This window comes from Trypanosoma melophagium, assembly GCF_022059095.1.
Source record: "Trypanosoma melophagium isolate St. Kilda chromosome Unknown ctg26segment0, whole genome shotgun sequence".
Lineage (NCBI taxonomy): Eukaryota > Euglenozoa > Kinetoplastea > Trypanosomatida > Trypanosomatidae > Trypanosoma > Trypanosoma melophagium.
In genome coordinates, this window is record NW_027125157.1 from 565,127 (window position 1) to 586,379 (window position 21,253).

A 21,253-nucleotide genomic window follows, 5' to 3' on the forward strand; every position below is an offset into this window, starting at 1 on the left:
CACACACACACTTTAAGAAAGAGAGAGAGAGAGGGATATACATATTAATTATATATAATATATATTTTATTGGACTCACCGGTCAACATACAATTATAGTACTTCCCTTGAAGTTTGCATTATTCTTGGTATCAATGGCCCTTCCCATACCTGTATAGGAGGCGAATTCCACATAGGCGGTTCCCTTCAACTCTCCGGTTGTGCGGTCACGCAACACCGTGCAGTTTAATATCTGCCCACAGTCTGAAAAGAACTCCGTCAACTCCTCCGGCGTGGACGTCGGGCCTCCATTCTCACCTCTCGGCAGATTTCCCACAAAGATCGAGCGCCCATCACTGTCCTTAGAGAACTGATGGGCCTGCGCTGCTGCCGCATTGGAGATGGACGATACCCCCACTTGTTGTTGTTGTTGTTGTAATTGCTGCTGCTGGTGCTGCTGTTGTAATTGTTGTTGTTGTTGCACAAAAGGATAAACTCCCGCTTGTTGGCTGTTTGGAAACATCTGATGATGATGATCAACATGTTGATGTTGTTGTTGAAGTGCCTGCTGCTGCTGGGCTGGCATTCCACCAAAAGCGGGTATAACTCCAGTTGAAGTGAACTGTTGTGGTTGTAATTGTTGTTTGTCGCGTAATTGGCAATCCGCCTCTAATTCCGCTTCTATCTTGGCGATCTCCGCCGCCAAGTCATCTTCCATTTTTTTCTTTCTTTTTTTTTTAAAGGAAAAACAACTAAATACACGCACAAAGAGAGGGAGAGAGAGAGAGAAAGATAATTCAACACGAAGAGAAGAATAAGAATAAGAAGGATGAGGGTGCCAAAAGAGATATAGGCATCTCTTTCCATCTCCTCACTCCCTCTGTAGTAGTAATAATAGTAGTAGTAGTAATAATAATAATAAGTGTTGTATCTCCTCAGTTACAATAGAGAAACATCAGCAAAGCAGAAAAGGCACATAACATCAAAAAAAAAGTCTGAATGCATACAAATCGTCACGAAAACAACTGCACACACCCACCAAAAAAAAAAAAAAAAAACAACAACAACAACATGAACACCTTCAGATACAGAGAACTAGAACGATAGAGAGCGAAGGGAGGAGGCGAAGAGAGATAGTTACATCCAAAGCGCAACACGGCATCAATGTACTCAATATATTACACATTCACATAAAATAAAGAAGAAAAAAAAGAGACAATACAGTGCATGGGTTCTACGAAAAAAAAAACAAAAACAAAAAAACAAAGCAGAATATTCTTTTTTTTTTCCTCCTCCTCATCTCTCTCTCTCTCTCACACACACACACACACTTACACATAAATATTATTTAAAGTGTTATGGTGTTCAAAAGCCTTTCTGTGTCTTCAGCTCGAGTGCATCGACCTCTGGTGCCCGCTCCTCCTCCGGTGCGGGTGGGAAGTGTGCGGTAATGAACTGCACATACACTGGATCTGACGCCACGAGGGCAAAGAAGGCCCCGCGGTCATATCCATCATTACTGTTATTATCCTTCTTATTGGCATTGGTGCTCTTCGCTGGTTTGCGGGCCTGGAGCTGTTCCCAGGTGAGACCCGGCACCGCCCCGCAGATGAGTTGATCCATCATCGCCTCCGGCACGCGGTTTTGGCCCTGCGAGTAGGAGAGAAACGCCGTCTTCACACGCTGCGTCTCATCATGTGTTAACTTCACCATATTATCTTTTTTTCTTTTTACTCTTTTTCTTTTCTTTTTATTTCTTTACTTCTTCTTGTTGTACTCTAGCACAGATATAGATAGAAATATACACCTTGTTCTCTTCTGATGCACCCTGTCGTACTTGTTTTTGCTAGTAAAGCTTGAGTTCCTAATTCCTTCCTTTCCTTTTAATGTATAATGCCTTTAAGCTTTTGTACACGCGTAGGAAAATGCAGACTATCTGTAGCAAGAGGGAATAGTAGAAAGAAAGCGATAGAGTGCATAGATGAGAGTGAGTCTATTTTGGTAAACAATATAGGACATCAAGGAATATATATATATCTACAAAGAAAGAAATATGGTGTATTATTAACATCCATCACGTAACGCTACTGTTCCTCATCTTTTTTTTTCTTCTCATCTAAATTCTTGTGTGGCTACTTTAATCTCTCTTTTTCTTTTAATTTTTTTACACAAGTACACGTACGCACAATAAGAGAGAGATAGACATAGATAGAGAGAGAAAGATAAACACATATTCTCTTCTAATAATACTGCCTGTTACTCATATCTATTTTCTCTGCGTTATTTTTTTTTTTCAAATCAAATACTCCCCTGCCATCACTAAATTAATTTACTCTCTTTCTACATCTCCCATCTCCGTGAAACATCAAAACAAACAGCAACAATAACAAACATGGCTGTGCAAAACGAATAAATAAGTAAAAATCACGTACAAAAACAAAAAACACAATATAGTAATAATAATAGCACAAAGAAGAAATCACTCGATTCGCGGCTCCTTCACTTCCTTCAAACACAAAAACAAAACAAAAAGAAAGCACCTCTATACGTAACAACAACAAAAACACAGGTACATACCTTTTCCCCATACCGTTAGACATCCCATCGCATGTACGGTTGCATCTTCTTTCGCACCCAGCCTAATACACTATTGCGTTCCTCCACATTGCACGCAGCAGCGGAAAGACCAGATGGACTATATCGACAGTTCTGATAATATCCACCATTCACAAGTTCTTCTCGCACACAGCAGTTCACCACCACCTGACTTCCCTCATACGGTGTACGCATGAAGAGCAGATAAAAATAGCGTCCCCAGCGGAATGTTGCAGCAAGCGGAACGTGACGATAAAGATTTGTCACGACAGCACTAGGAACTGCGACACAGCAGGTGTACAGTGGTGAGCTATTATTATTGTTATTCTTATTATTATTGCTGTTGTTGCTATTGCTATTTCTACTACCGCCACCGCCACTGTTATTATTACCACTACTACTACTACCACTATTGTTATTATTATTAATAGCATCAGTAGAATTAGTACTAGTACTAGTATTACTGGTATGGACAGAGAGAAGCGATGATGTATGAGATGTATGAACATAGGATCGAGCTGCAAGATTCTGTGCGTGGTAAATACAACCAAGTTTAGTGAATCCATACTGTTCCAGTCCGTCAAACTTATCCCGCACACGAGGCGACCACAACCCGCGACCAGAGAGATATGTGGCTACAATATTTCCCTTTACCGCAACATGGGCAGAACAGGAAACGTACACCACCCGTCCTTTATTTTCCGCTACAAGTGGTAATAACCCTTCTGTAAGAAGAAAGGGGCCTAAGAGGTTTACAGCAAGCTGTTCATCATCACCAAAGCGAGTCATCACCTGATTCTGTTCCATTAATCCAGCATTATTCACTAGAATATCTATCGTCATTTTATTATGTCGTGCACGTTTGCAGTAATCACGTACGGCAATGAAGTCTGCGAGGTCTAATGCGGTGAAGTGTATCTCCTGCGACTCACTTTGTGAAAATTTTCTAATATATTTCATAGCAGCATCAACATGTGGTCCATTGCGCGACAACACCGTCACATTAGCTCCCATTGAGGCGAGTTGCGCCGCCGTTTCACGTCCAATTCCACTCGTACCGCCAGTAATAACAACATGTCGATCCATTAAGTCTTTTCGTTCACGGTTCTGCCGACCACGCGCGGTCCAGCGGGTGCAGCCGGCAAGCAATAAGAGATATAAAGCCTGCAGTTCCATTGGGACGGCGGCAAATTGAGGGAAATAGGAAGCACTATAGGCAATAAGACAACCAACAGGCAAAATGGCAAAGATAGATCCTTCACGAATTATTGCAAAGGTGTGGCTTCCATGATTGTAAGTATACTCACCATCAAACTTTTTCACATGATTGTACATACCTGGATAAAGCGGTTTCTGTTTCGCCTGCGAAAGTTTGCGGGGGCGCAGAAGACGTCCTGTCGGCTTGTGGTAATGACGTACACCACAACTGCCATGCGATGACGTATTTAGACTAATTGAAGCTGCCGCTGTTCTAACAACAACAACAGCAGCGGCAGTAGCAGCAACACTAGCAGTAAAGCGAATGCTGGAAGAGCGTTGCATTTTTACTTTGCTGTACACTATCCCCCTCTCTTGTTTTGATATAAATATGACAAGAAAGAAAAAAAAAAGATAAAAAAAGAGAAAAAAAGAAGGAAACAACTTCAAATATATACAGCATGAAAAAAAAAAAAAGAAAAAGGAAAAAACAAAAGGAATACACTCAGTCATAAAAGAAAAGAGAAACCAGGTTCATTTTCCTTTTTTTTTCCCGTTTCATTCTTTCGAAGAAATGTCCACAAAAACAACACACAGACAGACAGACTCGAACAATCACTACGTGTATGTATGTATGCATTTATGTATTTGTGTGTGTACGGGCGTCTACGCATATGTGTCCTTGCGAGTGTGGCCGTAGGGGAAACAAAACCCCTTCTCATACAACGGTACCCCTCCTTTAACAAGAAGGTATTGCTAATTTGATTGTTTCATCGTGCTTTTGGTATTCTCCTCTACTCTTTCAGAGGAGGAAGAGGATGAAGTAGAAGAAGAAGGCGCCGCAGCAGTAGCGGTAACACCACTCACGCGTTTTTCTCCCCCGGGTGGCTTTAATGTGTAGTACTTTGCGATTGTTCTTGACATTGCCCAGTGTATAACCTCATTACGACTTTTGGCATCATGCGCACGACGGCTTAATCCACTTGGCATTAGTAAACATTCGGCATAATAGCCACCATTTTCGATATCATCACGTACACAACAGTTTACCACCGTCTGACTTCCTTCATACCCATCCTTTATCCATAGTGAACGAAGTGTGCGTACAATAATGCTCATTCCAAGAATGGGTGGAGATTCACGATATGTGAGGTTTGTTGCACAGAAACCAGGATCCGCCAAACACACATCCACCGGACGTAATTCTGATGGTTTATTGAGCGGTATTCCCTCATAGCGCCGTTCAGCGATAGACTGTGCGTGATACACATTGCCTAGTTTAGAAGCACTGTAGCAACGTGCTGTTACTTGTGACTCTTCAGGTGATGGTTTTAATAACATACGTTCTTGCACAATATTTGCTTTATGTACACCGTTGTGTGAGGCACATGTGACATATACGATACGACCGCCATGTTTAGATCGCTGTAAAGATGGCAACAACGCCTCTGTGAAGTGAAACGGACCGAGAAAGTTTACACCAATGTGTTCCTCAAAACCTTGCTTGGTTACTGTTGGTTCATCCCGCCAGACACCAGCACAGTTTACCAAGAGATCAATTCGATCACCAAACATCCCCTTAATACGTGCAGCAGATGCCATAACATCCAATTGATTCGACAAGTCTAGTGGAACAAAAGTCAATCGTTTCTCTAATACATTAGCATCTGTCCCTTTTGTACACTGACAATGTGCCTTTATGTAGGCTCGTGTCTCTTCCTCTCGTCCTGGGCGTGCGGCGAGTACAACATGCGCCCCCATATCAAGCAACTGCATAGCAGTGTAGAGTCCAATACCGCTAGTACCACCAGTAACCACGCAGGTGTAGCCGGTGAGGTCTTTTCTTACATGATTCATACGACCACGAACATTAAGACGCTGCAGCATTACACAGAGACTCAGATAACAACCCTGGGAGATCCAAAATGTCAGTGCAAACGGTGCGGCAGCTTGGTAGAAAGCAGCCATAATAGCTGGTACCCAGAGGCGGCGACTGTGAAGTAACATATATCCTGTATGGCGTAGAGAAGAAAAATCAGGAAAATCATCACCACCAACATACGCAGAGGCATCTCCTGTATTTGTGCTTATCGCATGGATCCTACTCTTTTCCTTTGGCAAATGCCTTGATTGTCTCACTGAGGCATCTGAACTTTGGTGACGTACCAATGGTAAGAGAATTGTCGAATGTCGCGACGTCTCTGTCGCCATAATTGCCGCGCGCAACACACCCCTACTGAGAGAAACATGACGCATCATTTCGTTCTCTATTTCTCTTCCCTTTCCCCTCATTTATTTATATTAGTAATAATCACCACAGTAGTTTGAGGGTAAAAAAAAAACAATAACAACAACAAGAATAACAAAGGAGAAAGAAATGAGAACCGTGGCGGAGAAAAATAAATCCCTCTGTGAGATATAAATGTATGATAAAATGGAGAAACAATCAACAGAGAAATGACGTCAAGAAGACGCATATAATAATTCTCTCGATAGAAAAAAAAAAACAAAGAAAAAGAGATATGGAACAAAATAATGACACTACAACGAATATATAATATGAATATACCCAAATACAGCACCAACGACACACACACACACACACACACACACACACACACACACAAAAATAATAATAACATCCCATGCTACCACAGCAGTAAAACTACATTTTTTTTGTTACCTATTCTCGGGTAGGGGAGCTAATTCCCATTCGGGACGCCGTTGCACAGGTTTTACTTGTTGATGTTTTGCGGTACCATTGTAGTCCCCAATTTTCTTCGCTACGTTCTCCTGCGTTACATCTGGTTTATCAAGCCACTCTTTCAAAAATTCATCACGGGACTTGGCGACGGAGTCCCGTTGATCTTCGTATGAGTACTGTGCCCAATACTTTCGCTGTCGCGGATCAAACCACTGCGGTTTCTCCTCATGCAAGTTATGATAAGCCGCCTTCATGCGCTTATGATATGGCATTTCTTGATGTCGCATAGAGTTCTTTTCAACAGGGACGCCCATACGCAAGTCGTACTTTGACTTTTCTTCATACGACATATACATTCTATTCTTTTTATACCACGTACTATGTCCCTCCTCTCCCGGTTCTGGCCCCCACTCCTCTGGCCATCCAAACTCCGGCGGTGGTGTGAGACCGTCCGGCTCGCGCTGCCAATTGTGGAGATGATGCAACTTCTCCGTTTCCGTCTTCTGTCGGCGGGGCTCGAGTGATCGCACGGCGGCGGCGGCGGACTGCGCCTCAAACGTTTCGAATCGCGGGGCGGGGGCGTGGCGGGGGAACATGTCCTCAAAGTACGTGTAGCTGGCCAGCAGTGGGGCCCGCGTGCAGCGCATCGCCCACAGCCACAGAGTCAGGGGTGGTGTTTTTGTTTTGTTTTGTTTTGTTTGTGTGTCTGTGTGTATGTATGGGACGAGAACTAAGTATATACAAAGATAGATAGATAGATAGAGAGAGAGAGGGAGGGGAAAAAGTAATACAGGGTTGTTTTATATTTCTCAAGATTGTTTTTTTTTTGCGTGTGTGTGCGTGACGGTGTCTATATCTATCCCCATGCACTCATGTGTAGGTGTAGCTTATCCTCACAAAAATGGGAGTTTTTTTTTTTTAATATATATATCTTTCTCTTCTACCATTTAATTCCCCTCCTTTTTTTAGATACTCCTTGTCACTCCCCAGATGTTGCCTATGGAAGCACTTTCTTCAGGAAATTCACCACATCTTCTATTTCCTTCGGGTGAGATGAGTGCTCCATTGGATAGGTATTTAGCTTTACTGAATTTACACCGGCTTTCTCCAGAGCCTCTTTTGTACGCTGTGCCGCATCTAATGGCACTATGTTATCATGTGTTCCATGGCACATGAGAATAGGTGTGCTCTTGTTGCGCAGACGTGACAGAACCTCATTACCACCTGCGAGATATCCTGAGAGAACTGCCACACCAGCTGGGGGAATACGACTCGTTATGCCGGCCGCAAGTGATACTGCGGCACCTTGTGAGAATCCAGCATATACAACACGATTGTTGGGAATACGGTAACGTTGTGTGGCGGTATACGCTAAGCTGCAAATATAGTCTGCGGAGGCCATCACAGCTTCGCTTTCCTGACGCGGCGGTGATGCTGTTCCAATGAGATTGGTAATATCATACCAAGCGTTCATACTCATACCGCCGTTAATCGTAACGCCTCGCATCGGGGCTGTTGGCAACAAAAAGAGTAGATGCGGCATACGACTTGATATTTCAGCGGCCACATCTTCCCAACCATGTGCGGAGTCACCCAAACCATGCGATAACGTTACTACACCTGTTGGGGATTGTTTATTACCAATTTGCAACAGTGGGCCATAACGAAGTCCATGGGTTATGGGCTGCGTGTTACGTACATTGGTGAGTTTGGCTTGCAGCTCCTTTACTTCCAAACAATCGGAGAAATCCTTTACACCATACAAACTACGCAACTCCTCCTTTATCTGAGCCGTTGTAAGATTCTCGATTGGTGTACCGATCATAATATGAATCTATGAGTTAATTCAAATACAATATAGGCGTGTATCACAATGTCTCCTATTATTTCTTTATGTACGTACAAGTTACCGACAGCAACTGTTTTTATTTTTATTTTTTGTGTGTGTGCTATTCTCCAAACAGGAATAGAAAACGAAATGAGAAATGCAGAGGGTTATCGGAGAAAGCAAAAAGCAAAAAGAAAAAACAAAGCAATCTCATGTGAGGAGCAACAATAGGGAGAAAAGGGGAGAAGTCTTTCACAGGAAACAACCCAACAGATCAATTCACACTTTAATTTTCCTTCTTAGAATGACTTCCCTCTCTCCTTTTCTTTCTCTCTCTGACCCCATCAGGACAAGATTGCAGAGAAACCACCCCACAACAAAGGCAAAGGTCAGCCACCACTACCACTAACACTAACACCAGGATCACAGAAATACGGGGCAACACCCACCACAAGTAGAGGCACCATTTCTCCACTCGTAAGAAACATTCATTTTATCTCTTTTTTTTCCTCTTTCTTTCTCGCTTTTTCTTTCATCCCATTCACATCACGCTTGTTTTGGCTTTCCATCTGATGTGTGAGGATGCCGCTTCTGAAGGTTTACCCACCACGCAAGCCCGCTGAGACTGGCGTACAGTAGTGCTACAAACAACAATGGATATCCCCAACGTTCTAATAGTGATGATGCCACCCGCCGCCGCACTCGTCGACGTTCGAGTTCCTCGTGTGTGTACCCCGTCAACCGCAGTGCCGCTGGCACCCACGCTACTCTTGTGGCGCCAAACTGCAGATGAAGAAGAGTAGCAGTTTCACCGCCACCGCCTGCGTGTGTGTGACCACCGGCTGCCGTATACGTGATGGTTCCCACCACTACGGCGGTGCTATCATTATCATTATCATTATTATCTGAGCCATCACGGCAGAGTGTACCAACATATGTGTGTGTACTTCCTGTGTCCCGCCGTCCCACGCGGTAGTGAAAGACAACATCGTCCTCTGTGTTGTCTGCTGGCTGCAGTGTACAAATACCGCGACGGAAGCCGGCGGTGCGGCTGCGGGACTCTTCGCAGTGCAGGGCGGCGAGCGGCGGCGGGAGCACCACACGCACCAAACGTTCTCCGGCCGGCGAGACCACATGCACCACACCGAGATAATGCCACCCCACACCCGCATTTCCCTTATTCTCGTTATTATTATCATTATTGTTTTTGTTATGGTTACTGCTTGCATTCTGGACATTGACCTGCCATTCCATGGATGACTGTTGCAGCAACTGCAGAGGACTCATTTCAGCTGGAAGCTCCATCCCTTGCATGCACTCCTCAGCAGCGCAGAGTTGCAGAACGAGAAGCAGAGTGAGAGCTAATGTGGGCAATAGTGCCGTTCTCATGTGGATCGCAATCAGCACCTTCCTTTAAAGCTCGTAAAGTAAAGACCAGAAAAAAAGATAAAGAAATAAGAGTAGAAAGTACACTGAACCACCACACGTAAGAGGAACGCATCAAAATAATAATAAAAGAAAGAAAACTTCGACAGAAGCCAATAGATCAAAGCACTGACAAGGAAATAAAAAAAATGGGGACGTAGCCATGTCATAAGTATATATATATACGTATACGTACAATATGAAGGTAAACATATAAATATACTACGTACATGCTCTTTCTTTCTACAGAATTTTCAACCACGCCTTTTTGCCCCCTCCTCATGGCCCGAGGCAGAGACAATACAGATACATAAACATTGTGTCTTTGGTACGAAGATTATAAGCCAAAACAAAACAAATGGAAAAAACAAATGAGAACAAAAAAGGGGTGAAACCCTGTCATTGACATTCTCAATATACAGTAAATGGAAATATTGAAGTGGGGGTAATAGGAAGACAAATAAGGATAGAGAAAATAGGAAAACGAAAATAAAAGGAATATAAGTAGATCTACTTACATATTATTCATCGTTCTTGCAACGAGTGCTAGTGCTTTTTCAGTCTACTCCCCTTTCGTTAGAAAAACCTCTCTTCTCTACATTTCTTCCAGCGATCTTCCTTATTCAGTTCTATTATCCTTGTCTTTCCTATTGCCAATTCAAAATACCGACCAGTGCTATGCTACTGCGAGAATCCGTATTCTCCACGTAAAAAAAACAAAAAACCGGAGAGGGGAAATTTAAAGATCAGGCGAAAGGTAAATCTTCCACTCACACGAAGTCGTCTCCTTTTTCTATACAGTCACCTGAAGATTGACTTTATTTGTCTCGCCTTTCCCTCTCAAGTTGGCCATAGATAGGAAAATGAACGCCAAAGAACAGCAGCAATGTAACACTGATGAAACTTAAACACACATATAGACACAAAAAACAGAGTTTTCTTTCGTTCTTCAAAGACACAGACAAACACAATTGAATCCCACAATCTCTAAAGGAATAACATATGAACAACAATCACAAAGAAAAAAAAAACGAAGTGGTTCCCCTAGAACTCCTGTATTTTTATTTTATTTATTTCACAATAGAGACACATTCACAGCGAAAGGGGCACCTTAGGGGTCCTTGACATTATATTCAACCCACGGACGTCTGAACGTGTGTATGTGAGTGCGTAATTGTATCTGTCTCTCTCTTCCTCTTTTTGAGGAACTCTTTTTTTTTCTCGGCATATGTCAACGATACCACTTCGACAACATCAGAACGCAAGCTCCTAATACATACAATCACATACGTACGCGCACACAGAGACAATAATAATAATAATAATAATAATAATAATAATAATAATAATAATAATAATAATAATAATAATAATAATAATAATAATAATAATAATAATAATAATAATAGTAATAATAAACGTAAAAGTAGTAGTGACAATACACCCTGAATATTCCCAACAAACTACAATATATAATAAGTACTAGTAAAACGGGATGCGGTGATGCGAAAACAAAAGATATACAATGGGGAATAATGAGAGAGTAGGTGTATGAAAGAGACGCCAAGAAAAACAAAAAGAAAAACCATAGTCTGCTTGCTGTTTACATATACAACTTTAACAACAATGTATGGTTTTAAACGTTCCTTCCCCGACATCATCATCATATTACCTATACCACTCGGGATGGTTGCACAGAGAAATTTTTTACTGTGCTGAATACTGATTAAGTATCTCATCGAGTAAGAAGGTCAGGTGGGAGAGGAGGTGTCAACATGCCACCAGAGCGTGACGATGTTTCACGATACTCAAGAATACCACCAACACGTGGTACAGAAGCCGAGCCACCGCCAGCGCCTCCAGGGACCTGGCGAGGCTTCGGACTCACTTCATCATCGTACCGTTCTCTCTCAAGACTTTTGTTTCGATTAAAAATATCGTTGCGAACGGGCGTAGTGGTATCCACATTTCTCTGCAAACGATTTGGGCTATAATTACTGCCCTGGGGTCGCGAAGGAGATGATTGAGCACTGGCGATTATCTTTAATGGAGACACTCCTTGTCGCGCAAAATTGACATCCTCGTTAAATCTACCACGGGACGCCATATCGGTCTTTTTTTTCCCATTCGATATTGGAGCAGCATCTCTATTATCTCCGTTTCTGAACTGTTGTGGTTCGTACTGAAAAAGACTTCCAGGAGTGTTGTTTCCCTGCAGTGGCGTGGCGCCAGCGTTATAACCCCTCACGGCCGCTTCCCAAGATTCACTGTAGGCGTCATTTAATGCATCACAGAGTTCATTCTCCCGACCCTTATACTCTTCCAGCATCGCTATCATCTCATCCCTTGATTCAGCCGGCTGATTTTTAATAAAACGCTCTAATGTCTTTCGGTCACGATTTTTTGAGGTTTGATGAGTGCCCTGAAGACATGGCATAGTTGGCATAAGTTCTGTGCCCACAACTCCTGAGGTTGGGCGACCACGCTGGGGACTATATCCACGTGACAAAGAACGCCGTAATCGCTGAGTTATAGAGTGCTGTGGATCTCCAACCTCACCTCCCTGTTGGGAAAATGATCGTGTGGCATGAGGACTTCTTGCGGAAGCTTCGTTACTGTGATTCCAGCGCGCAAAACTATGGTAGTCACGTTCGTCCATAAATGTTGACGTGTGACCATCATCCAGGTGATGATTCGTGCTGCGTACCAAACGACGTGATTCCGCCGCTGCGGGTCGATAACCTTCTCTCTGCTGGCGTTCCCTCACTGCTGTGTTTTCTTCCAACAAGAGTGGTGTTGGTTGACGTGCTGAGGCATTCTCCCCACCCCGCCGCTGCGCCGCCCGAAGAGGCACAAGTTTCATTTCATCATCTCTTGGTTGCGGCAGCACCTGCAGTTGCATTTGTTGGTATTTTGGATTTGTTCTGCGACGACTGCTGGGAGAACGGGAGTTCAGCGACTTTCGCTCAACGGGATTATAGCGTCTGGTGGGTGTTCGACAGACACTTGAGCAGCGACGCGGTGTGGACTTTGGCGGTGGCGGCATCGGGCGACCCGAGCGCGTATATAGATGGTGCGTGCCAGACATGTCCTTTTTCCCTCTTCTTCCAAATATATTTGTTTATATATATATATATATATATAGAGAGAGAGAGAGAGAGAGAGGGAGAGAAAGAAAGAGAGAAAGAAAGATTAAAAAAAAACAAAATCAAAAGGATGAGAACGACTAGGGACATAATCAGCCGTTGGGAACGTCAGATGCACACGGTTAACAAACCAGTAATACAAGTATGATTAAAATCAATTCATTTAAGCAAAAATAAAAAAAAACTCGAAAGAACCGAAACCCGATAAAGGGGTGGCGAACATGCAAAAAAAAAAAAACACCACTATCAAAAAGCAACAATAAAATAAAAATTGATCTATCTACAGAAAGGAAAACATTGATAAGATCGAAGAATACTTCAAACACAACAACATTACGAAGAAAAACCACGCACCTGTATTCTCAGACACACAAAGATTATCACAGAAAAAGATTCATCCAATCCCAAAAGAAGGCAAAAAATACAAAAAATCAAACCAAACAATAAAACATTATAAATACCAAAAAAAGTAACAATTCGAAATGTGCCCAACTAAACAAATTCAAAAGAAACAAAGAAATACCACACGTTTTTAAGCGCGCGAGGGCCGCCACAAGACGTTCTTCCACCTCAGAAACATTGTAGAGGGCGACCTGCTCAGAAAACCTCCGATGAAACCACTCGAAATTACATAACTTCAAACGCCTCTTTGCTACTTCACGTTCCCTCATTTTTTCTAGTTGTGTTGCGTTGATACCCTCATTAGCGTCAGCCATATACATGTCGATGGCCTCCACGTGTTCGTAGTGGATGTTAACGGCTGCCGAAAATGCACTGTAAAAGTGTATTAGTTTCTGCGGACACCCAAATGGCATCAGCTCAATTAATGCGCGACAATCACTCCGATGGCGTCCATCCATCCACAGGACGTGCGTGAGACCCATGCCATGCATGCCCATCATTACATCGGCGTACCGGGCCACGTGGAACTGCTCCTCCAACGACATCTCTTCCATATCTGCCACCTGCACGTTGAACCCAAGGCGCTCCGCCACCGCCACCAGTTCGCCCGGGTTGTGTACCCTCCTCCGCTTGCGGTTGACGAGCAGCAGTCTGGGACGGTAGGCCGGCACAGCCGCCGCACTACCCCCGCCTCCCCACGAGGCTTCAGCACACTCAATTCCGTTGTCCAGAAGTTCCGGGCGATCTGCGGCACGCGACTAAAGCGTTGCAGGATAAACACGGGCACACCACCCACCTCCTTCACCTCGACATCCGCGTCTATCGTCGACTCGTACGGTGTCTCTTTCATATACCGCACCATCAGATCGGCTGCAAGGCGAAGTGCGGCACGTTCACGTTGAAGGGGTTGCTTTGTTCCCGTGTTGCCAATTAACATCCCCTGGCAGGTACAGTAGAGAGTACTTTCATCCAGAACGGGAGCACTGTCAAAAAAGTAGCGTGGTGGTGCTGCGGGATAGGAAAAGGCACCCATAAAATGCTTTGTTTGCGGCACAGCATACTCCATCCGTGCCCGCGGCCACATCAGGCGCCTATGAGGCATTGTGAAGAACTGCGTAGGTGACCTCGCTAGCTCGGTAAGCCGCTGAGGCACCGTTCTGTTTCCTCCCCTTGTCATGAGAGTCATCAGCGGCGCGACCAAATCGTTCATAATATGATATAGTTGGCCTACCATAAATTTACCCAAGGGAACAAGGCCAATCGCAGGTACCACAACTAGTTTTTCAAGGGATGGGTCCCGCTGAAGTAGCCCCAAAGACTCCTCCGTTAGATTCGCCCAGTCAAAGTTAACGGTAGTATATATTCCCCTTGGACGGAGACGTCTCCCTAGTTCTGCTCCATCGTAAAAGAGCTTGTCGTGGCGAAAGCATACAGGTCGCGGAAGAAAAGGGTACGAAGGTAGTCCAGCATCGTAGTCTTCACGAGCAACAAGGAACCGTTTCACACTCTCGTCGGCCCAAGTGGCATTCTGCAGCTCTGGGGCGTACGTGGCACAGAACTCGCGAAGCTTGTAAAGCCGCAGTGGGGGATCACCACATTGTGGTCGGAGCTCCAGAACAGTACCACCCCCAGGCCCCTGCTTCAACTGACAGCTAGTGAAATCTGCAGGGTAGTCATCGTAAAGACCAGTACAAGAGCGTTCGTTGAAAAAGTAGTCTGTAGTGGCCACCATACAGGAAAATAAAACCAAAAACAGTATTATTAACACACGATACCGTGGTCGCACCCCTCCACGGTAAGACCGGTGTTCATTGCGAACTGAAGGTCTGCGATTCTCCATGGTGCCAGCAAGGATGATGGCAGTGCTACTTAAATGAGTGTAATTGGTTGAGCAAGGAGAACAAAAGAAGAGAAACAGAAGGTATGAGAACAATCAATAAAAGACTACAAGTCATTCACCAAGTAGAAGGAATACAAAAAACAAGAGGAGCCAGATCCGTTAATACGGCACCAACTATACAAGTAAATAATGGATAAGGACAATGCACACCACCAAAATAGGCGGTAAAGTTAGATATACCAGAGAGGGAGAGATATTCAAAATACACTAAGAAATACCACACGTTTTTAAGCGCGCGAGGGCCGCCACAAGACGTTCTTCCACCTCAGAAACATTGTAGAGGGCGACCTGCTCAGAAAACCTCCGATGAAACCACTCGAAATTACATAACTTCAAACGCCTCTTTGCTACTTCACGTTCCCTCATTTTTTCTAGTTGTGTTGCGTTGATACCCTCATTAGCGTCAGCCATATACATGTCGATGGCCTCCACGTGTTCGTAGTGGATGTTAACGGCTGCCGAAAATGCACTGTAAAAGTGTATTAGTTTCTGCGGACACCCAAATGGCATCAGCTCAATTAATGCGCGACAATCACTCCGATGGCGTCCATCCATCCACAGGACGTGCGTGAGACCCATGCCATGCATGCCCATCATTACATCGGCGTACCGGGCCACGTGGAACTGCTCCTCCAACGACATCTCTTCCATATCTGCCACCTGCACGTTGAACCCAAGGCGCTCCGCCACCGCCACCAGTTCGCCCGGGTTGTGTACCCTCCTCCGCTTGCGGTTGACGAGCAGCAGTCTGGGACGGTAGGCCGGCACAGCCGCCGCACTACCCCCGCCTCCCCACGAGGCTTCAGCACACTCAATTCCGTTGTCCAGAAGTTCCGGGCGATCTGCGGCACGCGACTAAAGCGTTGCAGGATAAACACGGGCACACCACCCACCTCCTTCACCTCGACATCCGCGTCTATCGTCGACTCGTACGGTGTCTCTTTCATATACCGCACCATCAGATCGGCTGCAAGGCGAAGTGCGGCACGTTCACGTTGAAGGGGTTGCTTTGTTCCCGTGTTGCCAATTAACATCCCCTGGCAGGTACAGTAGAGAGTACTTTCATCCAGAACGGGAGCACTGTCAAAAAAGTAGCGTGGTGGTGCTGCGGGATAGGAAAAGGCACCCATAAAATGCTTTGTTTGCGGCACAGCATACTCCATCCGTGCCCGCGGCCACATCAGGCGCCTATGAGGCATTGTGAAGAACTGCGTAGGTGACCTCGCTAGCTCGGTAAGCCGCTGAGGCACCGTTCTGTTTCCTCCCCTTGTCATGAGAGTCATCAGCGGCGCGACCAAATCGTTCATAATATGATATAGTTGGCCTACCATAAATTTACCCAAGGGAACAAGGCCAATCGCAGGTACCACAACTAGTTTTTCAAGGGATGGGTCCCGCTGAAGTAGCCCCAAAGACTCCTCCGTTAGATTCGCCCAGTCAACCCAGTTAACGGTAGTATATATTCCCACTGGACGGAGACGTCTCCCTAGTTCTGCTCCATCGTAAAAGACCTTGTCGTGGCGAAAGCATACAGGTCGCGGAAGAAAAGGGTACGAAGGTAGTCCAGCATCGTAGTCTTCACGAGCAACAAGGAACCGTTTCACACTCTCGTCGGCCCAAGTGGCATTCTGCAGCTCTGGGGCGTACGTGGCACAGAACTCGCGAAGCTTGTAAAGCCGCAGTGGGCGATCACCACGTCGTGGTCGGAGCTCCAGAACAGTACCACCCCCAGGCCCCTGCTTCAACTGACGGCTAGTGAAATCTGCAGGGTAGTCATCGTAAAGACCAGTACAAGAGCGTTCGTTGAAAAAGTAGTCTGTAGTGGCCACCATACAGGAAAATAAAACCAAAAACAATATTATTAACACACGATACCGTGGTCGCACCCCTCCACGGTAAGACCGGTGTTCATTGCGAACTGAAGGTCTGCGATTCTCCATGGTGCCAGCAAGGATGATGGCAGTGCTACTTAAATGAGTGTAATTGGTTGAGCAAGGAGAACAAAAGGAGAGAAACAGAAGGTATGAGAACAATCAATAAAAGACTACAAGTCATTCACCAAGTAGAAGGAATACAAAAAACAAGAGGAGCCAGATCCGTTAATACGGCACCAACTATACAAGTAAATAATGGATAAGGACAATGCACACCACCAAAATAGGCGGTAAAGTTAGATATACCAGAGAGGGAGAGATATTCAAAATACACTAAGAAATACCACACGTTTTTAAGCGCGCGAGGGCCGCCACAAGACGTTCTTCCACCTCAGAAACATTGTAGAGGGCGACCTGCTCAGAAAACCTCCGATGAAACCACTCGAAATTACATAACTTCAAACGCCTCTTTGCTACTTCACGTTCCCTCATTTTTTCTAGTTGTGTTGCGTTGATACCCTCATTAGCGTCAGCCATATACATGTCGATGGCCTCCACGTGTTCGTAGTGGATGTTAACGGCTGCCGAAAATGCACTGTAAAAGTGTATTAGTTTCTGCGGACACCCAAATGGCATCAGCTCAATTAATGCGCGACAATCACTCCGATGGCGTCCATCCATCCACAGGACGTGCGTGAGACCCATGCCATGCATGCCCATCATTACATCGGCGTACCGGGCCACGTGGAACTGCTCCTCCAACGACATCTCTTCCATATCTGCCACCTGCACGTTGAACCCAAGGCGCTCCGCCACCGCCACCAGTTCGCCCGGGTTGTGTACCCTCCTCCGCTTGCGGTTGACGAGCAGCAGTCTGGGACGGTAGGCCGGCACAGCCGCCGCACTACCCCCCGCCTCCCCACGAGGCTTCAGCACACTCAATTCCGTTGTCCAGAAGTTCCGGGCGATCTGCGGCACGCGACTAAAGCGTTGCAGGATAAACACGGGCACACCACCCACCTCCTTCACCTCGACATCCGCGTCTATCGTCGACTCGTACGGTGTCTCTTTCATATACCGCACCATCAGATCGGCTGCAAGGCGAAGTGCGGCACGTTCACGTTGAAGGGGTTGCTTTGTTCCCGTGTTGCCAATTAACATCCCCTGGCAGGTACAGTAGAGAGTACTTTCATCCAGAACGGGAGCACTGTCAAAAAAGTAGCGTGGTGGTGCTGCGGGATAGGAAAAGGCACCCATAAAATGCTTTGTTTGCGGCACAGCATACTCCATCCGTGCCCGCGGCCACATCAGGCGCCTATGAGGCATTGTGAAGAACTGCGTAGGTGACCTCGCTAGCTCGGTAAGCCGCTGAGGCACCGTTCTGTTTCCTCCCCTTGTCATGAGAGTCATCAGCGGCGCGACCAAATCGTTCATAATATGATATAGTTGGCCTACCATAAATTTACCCAAGGGAACAAGGCCAATCGCAGGTACCACAACTAGTTTTTCAAGGGATGGGTCCCGCTGCAGTTGGCTCAAAGATTTTTCTGACAGTTTTCGCCATTCAGGACCCAGTTGAATATATGTATCGCCACTACTCCGACTTCTCCATAGGTCTGCTCCATCGTAAAAGACCTTGTCGTGGCGAAAGCATACAGGTCGCGGAAGAAAAGGGTACGAAGGTAGTCCAGCATCGTAGTCTTCACGAGCAACAAGGAACCGTTTCACACTCTCGTCGGCCCAAGTGGCATTCTGCAGCTCTGGGGCGTACGTGGCACAGAACTCGCGAAGCTTGTAAAGCCGCAGTGGGGGATCACCACATTGTGGTCGGAGCTCCAGAACAGTACCACCCCCAGGCCCCTGCTTCAACTGACGGCTAGTGAAATCTGCAGGGTAGTCATCGTAAAGACCAGTACAAGAGCGTTCGTTGAAAAAGTAGTCTGTAGTGGCCACCATACAGGAAAATAAAACCAAAAACAATATTATTAACACACGATACCGTGGTCGCACCCCTCCACGGTAAGACCGGTGTTCATTGCGAACTGAAGGTCTGCGATTCTCCATGGTGCCAGCAAGGATGATGGCAGTGCTACTTAAATGAGTGTAATTGGTTGAGCAAGGAGAACAAAAGGAGAGAAACAGAAGGTATGAGAACAATCAATAAAAGACTACAAGTCATTCACCAAGTAGAAGGAATACAAAAAACAAGAGGAGCCAGATCCGTTAATACGGCACCAACTATACAAGTAAATAATGGATAAGGACAATGCACACCACCAAAATGGGCGGTAAAGTTAGATATACCAGAGAGGGAGAGATATTCAAAATACACTAAGAAATACCACACGTTTTTAAGCGCGCGAGGGCCGCCACAAGACGTTCTTCCACCTCAGAAACATTGTAGAGGGCAATTTGATCAGCGAATCCCTTGTATCGCCAGCGAAATTCGCATGAAATCATGCGCTTTTTCACTCTCTCAAGTCCCCTCATTTTTTCTAGTTGTGTTGCGTTGATACCCCCATTAGCGTCAGCCATATACATGTCGATGGCCTCCACGTGTTCGTAGTGGATGTTAACGGCTGCCGAAAATGCACTGTAAAAGTGTATTAGTTTCTGCGGACACCCAAATGGCATCAGCTCAATTAATGCGCGACAATCACTCCGATGGCGTCCATCCATCCACAGGACGTGCGTGAGACCCATGCCATGCATGCCCATCATTACATCGGCGTACCGGGCCACGTGGAACTGCTCCTCCAACGACATCTCTTCCATATCTGCCACCTGCACGTTGAACCCAAGGCGCTCCGCCACCGCCACCAGTTCGCCCGGGTTGTGTACCCTCCTCCGCTTGCGGTTGACGAGCAGCAGTCTGGGACGGTAGGCCGGCACAGCCGCCGCACTACCCCCCGCCTCCCCACGAGGCTTCAGCACACTCAATTCCGTTGTCCAGAAGTTCCGGGCGATCTGCGGCACGCGACTAAAGCGTTGCAGGATAAACACGGGCACACCACCCACCTCCTTCACCTCGACATCCGCGTCTATCGTCGACTCGTACGGTGTCTCTTTCATATACCGCACCATCAGATCGGCTGCAAGGCGAAGTGCGGCACGTTCACGTTGAAGGGGTTGCTTTGTTCCCGTGTTGCCAATTAACATCCCCTGGCAGGTACAGTAGAGAGTACTTTCATCCAGAACGGGAGCACTGTCAAAAAAGTAGCGTGGTGGTGCTGCGGGATAGGAAAAGGGACCCATAAAATGCTTTGTTTGCGACACAGCATACTCCATCCGTGCCCGCGGCCACATCAGGCGCCTATGAGGCATTGTGAAGAACTGCGTAGGTGACCTCGCTAGCTCGGTAAGCCGCTGAGGCACCGTTCTGTTTCCTCCCCTTGTCATGAGAGTCATCAGCGGCGCGACCAAATCGTTCATAATATGATATAGTTGGCCTACCATAAATTTACCCAAGGGAACAAGGCCAATCGCAGGTACCACAACTAGTTTTTCAAGGGATGGGTCCCGCTGAAGTAGCCCCAAAGACTCCTCCGTTAGATTCGCCCAGTCAAAGTTAACGGTAGTATATATTCCCCTTGGACGGAGACGTCTCCCTAGTTCTGCTCCATCGTAAAAGAGCTTGTCGTGGCGAAAGCATACAGGTCGCGGAAGAAAAGGGTACGAAGGTAGTCCAGCATCGTAGTCTTCACGAGCAACAAGGAACCGTTTCACACTCTCGTCGGCCCAAGTGGCATTCTGCAGCTCTGGGGCGTACGTGGCACAGAACTCGCGAAGCTTGTAAAGCCGCAGTGGGCGATCACCACGTCGTGGTCGGAGCTCCAGAACAGTACCACCCCCAGGCCCCTGCTTCAACTGACGGCTAGTGAGGTCTGTAGAACGGTTGTCGTAATGTAATTTATCAAATTGTTCGTATAAAATTATGTCAAGAACAAATATAGATACGGAAAACATTACTACTGAGAAAAAAACTAACTCAACGTATCTGGAATTTTTTGTTTTGTTACGTGACGTGCTTTCTTTACGACTTAGGGGACTGTGATTCTTCATGGTGAGAGTAAGAGTGAGGGTGGTAGTGCTCTACTTATTGGTGCAATTAGTTAAAAAACAGAAGAAAAGAGAAGAGGTGATAAAATGAAGTGGAATATATTTTTTTGTCTATATGGTAGGTGATTTGTATGATAAAGCAAA

At 45.8% G+C, this 21,253-nt stretch overlaps 12 protein-coding genes across 12 annotated transcripts; all 12 read right to left on the reverse strand.

Moving 5' to 3' along the window:
* Positions 1–82: 82 nt before the first annotated feature.
* LSM04_003800 (RNA recognition motif domain) lies at positions 83–697 on the reverse strand (the record flags this gene model as incomplete). Its single annotated transcript, XM_067338105.1, has 1 exon — positions 83–697. The coding sequence occupies one exon, from the start codon at positions 695–697 to the stop codon at positions 83–85; it is 615 nt and encodes a 204-aa protein (XP_067190731.1).
* Positions 698–1,344: 647 nt separating this feature from the next.
* LSM04_003454 (uncharacterized protein) lies at positions 1,345–1,692 on the reverse strand (the record flags this gene model as incomplete). The annotated part of the gene is made up of 1 exon (XM_067338106.1): positions 1,345–1,692. The coding sequence occupies one exon, from the start codon at positions 1,690–1,692 to the stop codon at positions 1,345–1,347; it is 348 nt and encodes a 115-aa protein (XP_067190721.1).
* Positions 1,693–2,571: 879 nt separating this feature from the next.
* LSM04_001741 (Short-chain dehydrogenase/reductase SDR) lies at positions 2,572–4,116 on the reverse strand (the record flags this gene model as incomplete). Its single annotated transcript, XM_067338107.1, has 1 exon — positions 2,572–4,116. The coding sequence occupies one exon, from the start codon at positions 4,114–4,116 to the stop codon at positions 2,572–2,574; it is 1,545 nt and encodes a 514-aa protein (XP_067190649.1).
* Positions 4,117–4,527: 411 nt separating this feature from the next.
* Positions 4,528–6,030, reverse strand: LSM04_004381 (Short-chain dehydrogenase/reductase SDR; the record flags this gene model as incomplete). Its single annotated transcript, XM_067338108.1, has 1 exon — positions 4,528–6,030. One exon carries the CDS (start codon positions 6,028–6,030, stop codon positions 4,528–4,530), a length of 1,503 nt encoding a protein of 500 aa, XP_067190749.1.
* A 420-nt stretch (positions 6,031–6,450) lies between these two features.
* On the reverse strand, positions 6,451–7,122 carry LSM04_001038 (uncharacterized protein; the record flags this gene model as incomplete). The annotated part of the gene is made up of 1 exon (XM_067338109.1): positions 6,451–7,122. The coding sequence occupies one exon, from the start codon at positions 7,120–7,122 to the stop codon at positions 6,451–6,453; it is 672 nt and encodes a 223-aa protein (XP_067190622.1).
* A 350-nt stretch (positions 7,123–7,472) lies between these two features.
* On the reverse strand, positions 7,473–8,300 carry LSM04_001410 (Phospholipase/carboxylesterase/thioesterase; the record flags this gene model as incomplete). Its single annotated transcript, XM_067338110.1, has 1 exon — positions 7,473–8,300. One exon carries the CDS (start codon positions 8,298–8,300, stop codon positions 7,473–7,475), a length of 828 nt encoding a protein of 275 aa, XP_067190639.1.
* A 549-nt stretch (positions 8,301–8,849) lies between these two features.
* Positions 8,850–9,692, reverse strand: LSM04_006272 (uncharacterized protein; the record flags this gene model as incomplete). Its single annotated transcript, XM_067338111.1, has 1 exon — positions 8,850–9,692. The coding sequence occupies one exon, from the start codon at positions 9,690–9,692 to the stop codon at positions 8,850–8,852; it is 843 nt and encodes a 280-aa protein (XP_067190809.1).
* A 1,771-nt stretch (positions 9,693–11,463) lies between these two features.
* LSM04_001166 (uncharacterized protein) lies at positions 11,464–12,816 on the reverse strand (the record flags this gene model as incomplete). Its single annotated transcript, XM_067338112.1, has 1 exon — positions 11,464–12,816. One exon carries the CDS (start codon positions 12,814–12,816, stop codon positions 11,464–11,466), a length of 1,353 nt encoding a protein of 450 aa, XP_067190629.1.
* Positions 12,817–13,305: 489 nt separating this feature from the next.
* On the reverse strand, positions 13,306–15,116 carry LSM04_000336 (Glycosyltransferase 61; the record flags this gene model as incomplete). The annotated part of the gene is made up of 2 exons (XM_067338113.1): positions 13,306–13,979; positions 14,036–15,116. The coding sequence occupies 2 exons, from the start codon at positions 15,114–15,116 to the stop codon at positions 13,306–13,308; spliced, it is 1,755 nt and encodes a 584-aa protein (XP_067190606.1).
* A 267-nt stretch (positions 15,117–15,383) lies between these two features.
* On the reverse strand, positions 15,384–17,116 carry LSM04_000197 (Glycosyltransferase 61; the record flags this gene model as incomplete). Its single annotated transcript, XM_067338115.1, has 2 exons — positions 15,384–15,976; positions 16,033–17,116. 2 exons carry the CDS (start codon positions 17,114–17,116, stop codon positions 15,384–15,386), a joined length of 1,677 nt encoding a protein of 558 aa, XP_067190602.1.
* A 267-nt stretch (positions 17,117–17,383) lies between these two features.
* Positions 17,384–19,114, reverse strand: LSM04_005495 (Glycosyltransferase 61; the record flags this gene model as incomplete). The annotated part of the gene is made up of 1 exon (XM_067338116.1): positions 17,384–19,114. One exon carries the CDS (start codon positions 19,112–19,114, stop codon positions 17,384–17,386), a length of 1,731 nt encoding a protein of 576 aa, XP_067190794.1.
* A 267-nt stretch (positions 19,115–19,381) lies between these two features.
* LSM04_005146 (Glycosyltransferase 61) lies at positions 19,382–21,112 on the reverse strand (the record flags this gene model as incomplete). Its single annotated transcript, XM_067338117.1, has 1 exon — positions 19,382–21,112. The coding sequence occupies one exon, from the start codon at positions 21,110–21,112 to the stop codon at positions 19,382–19,384; it is 1,731 nt and encodes a 576-aa protein (XP_067190782.1).
* Between the last annotated feature and the right edge of the window lie 141 nt (positions 21,113–21,253).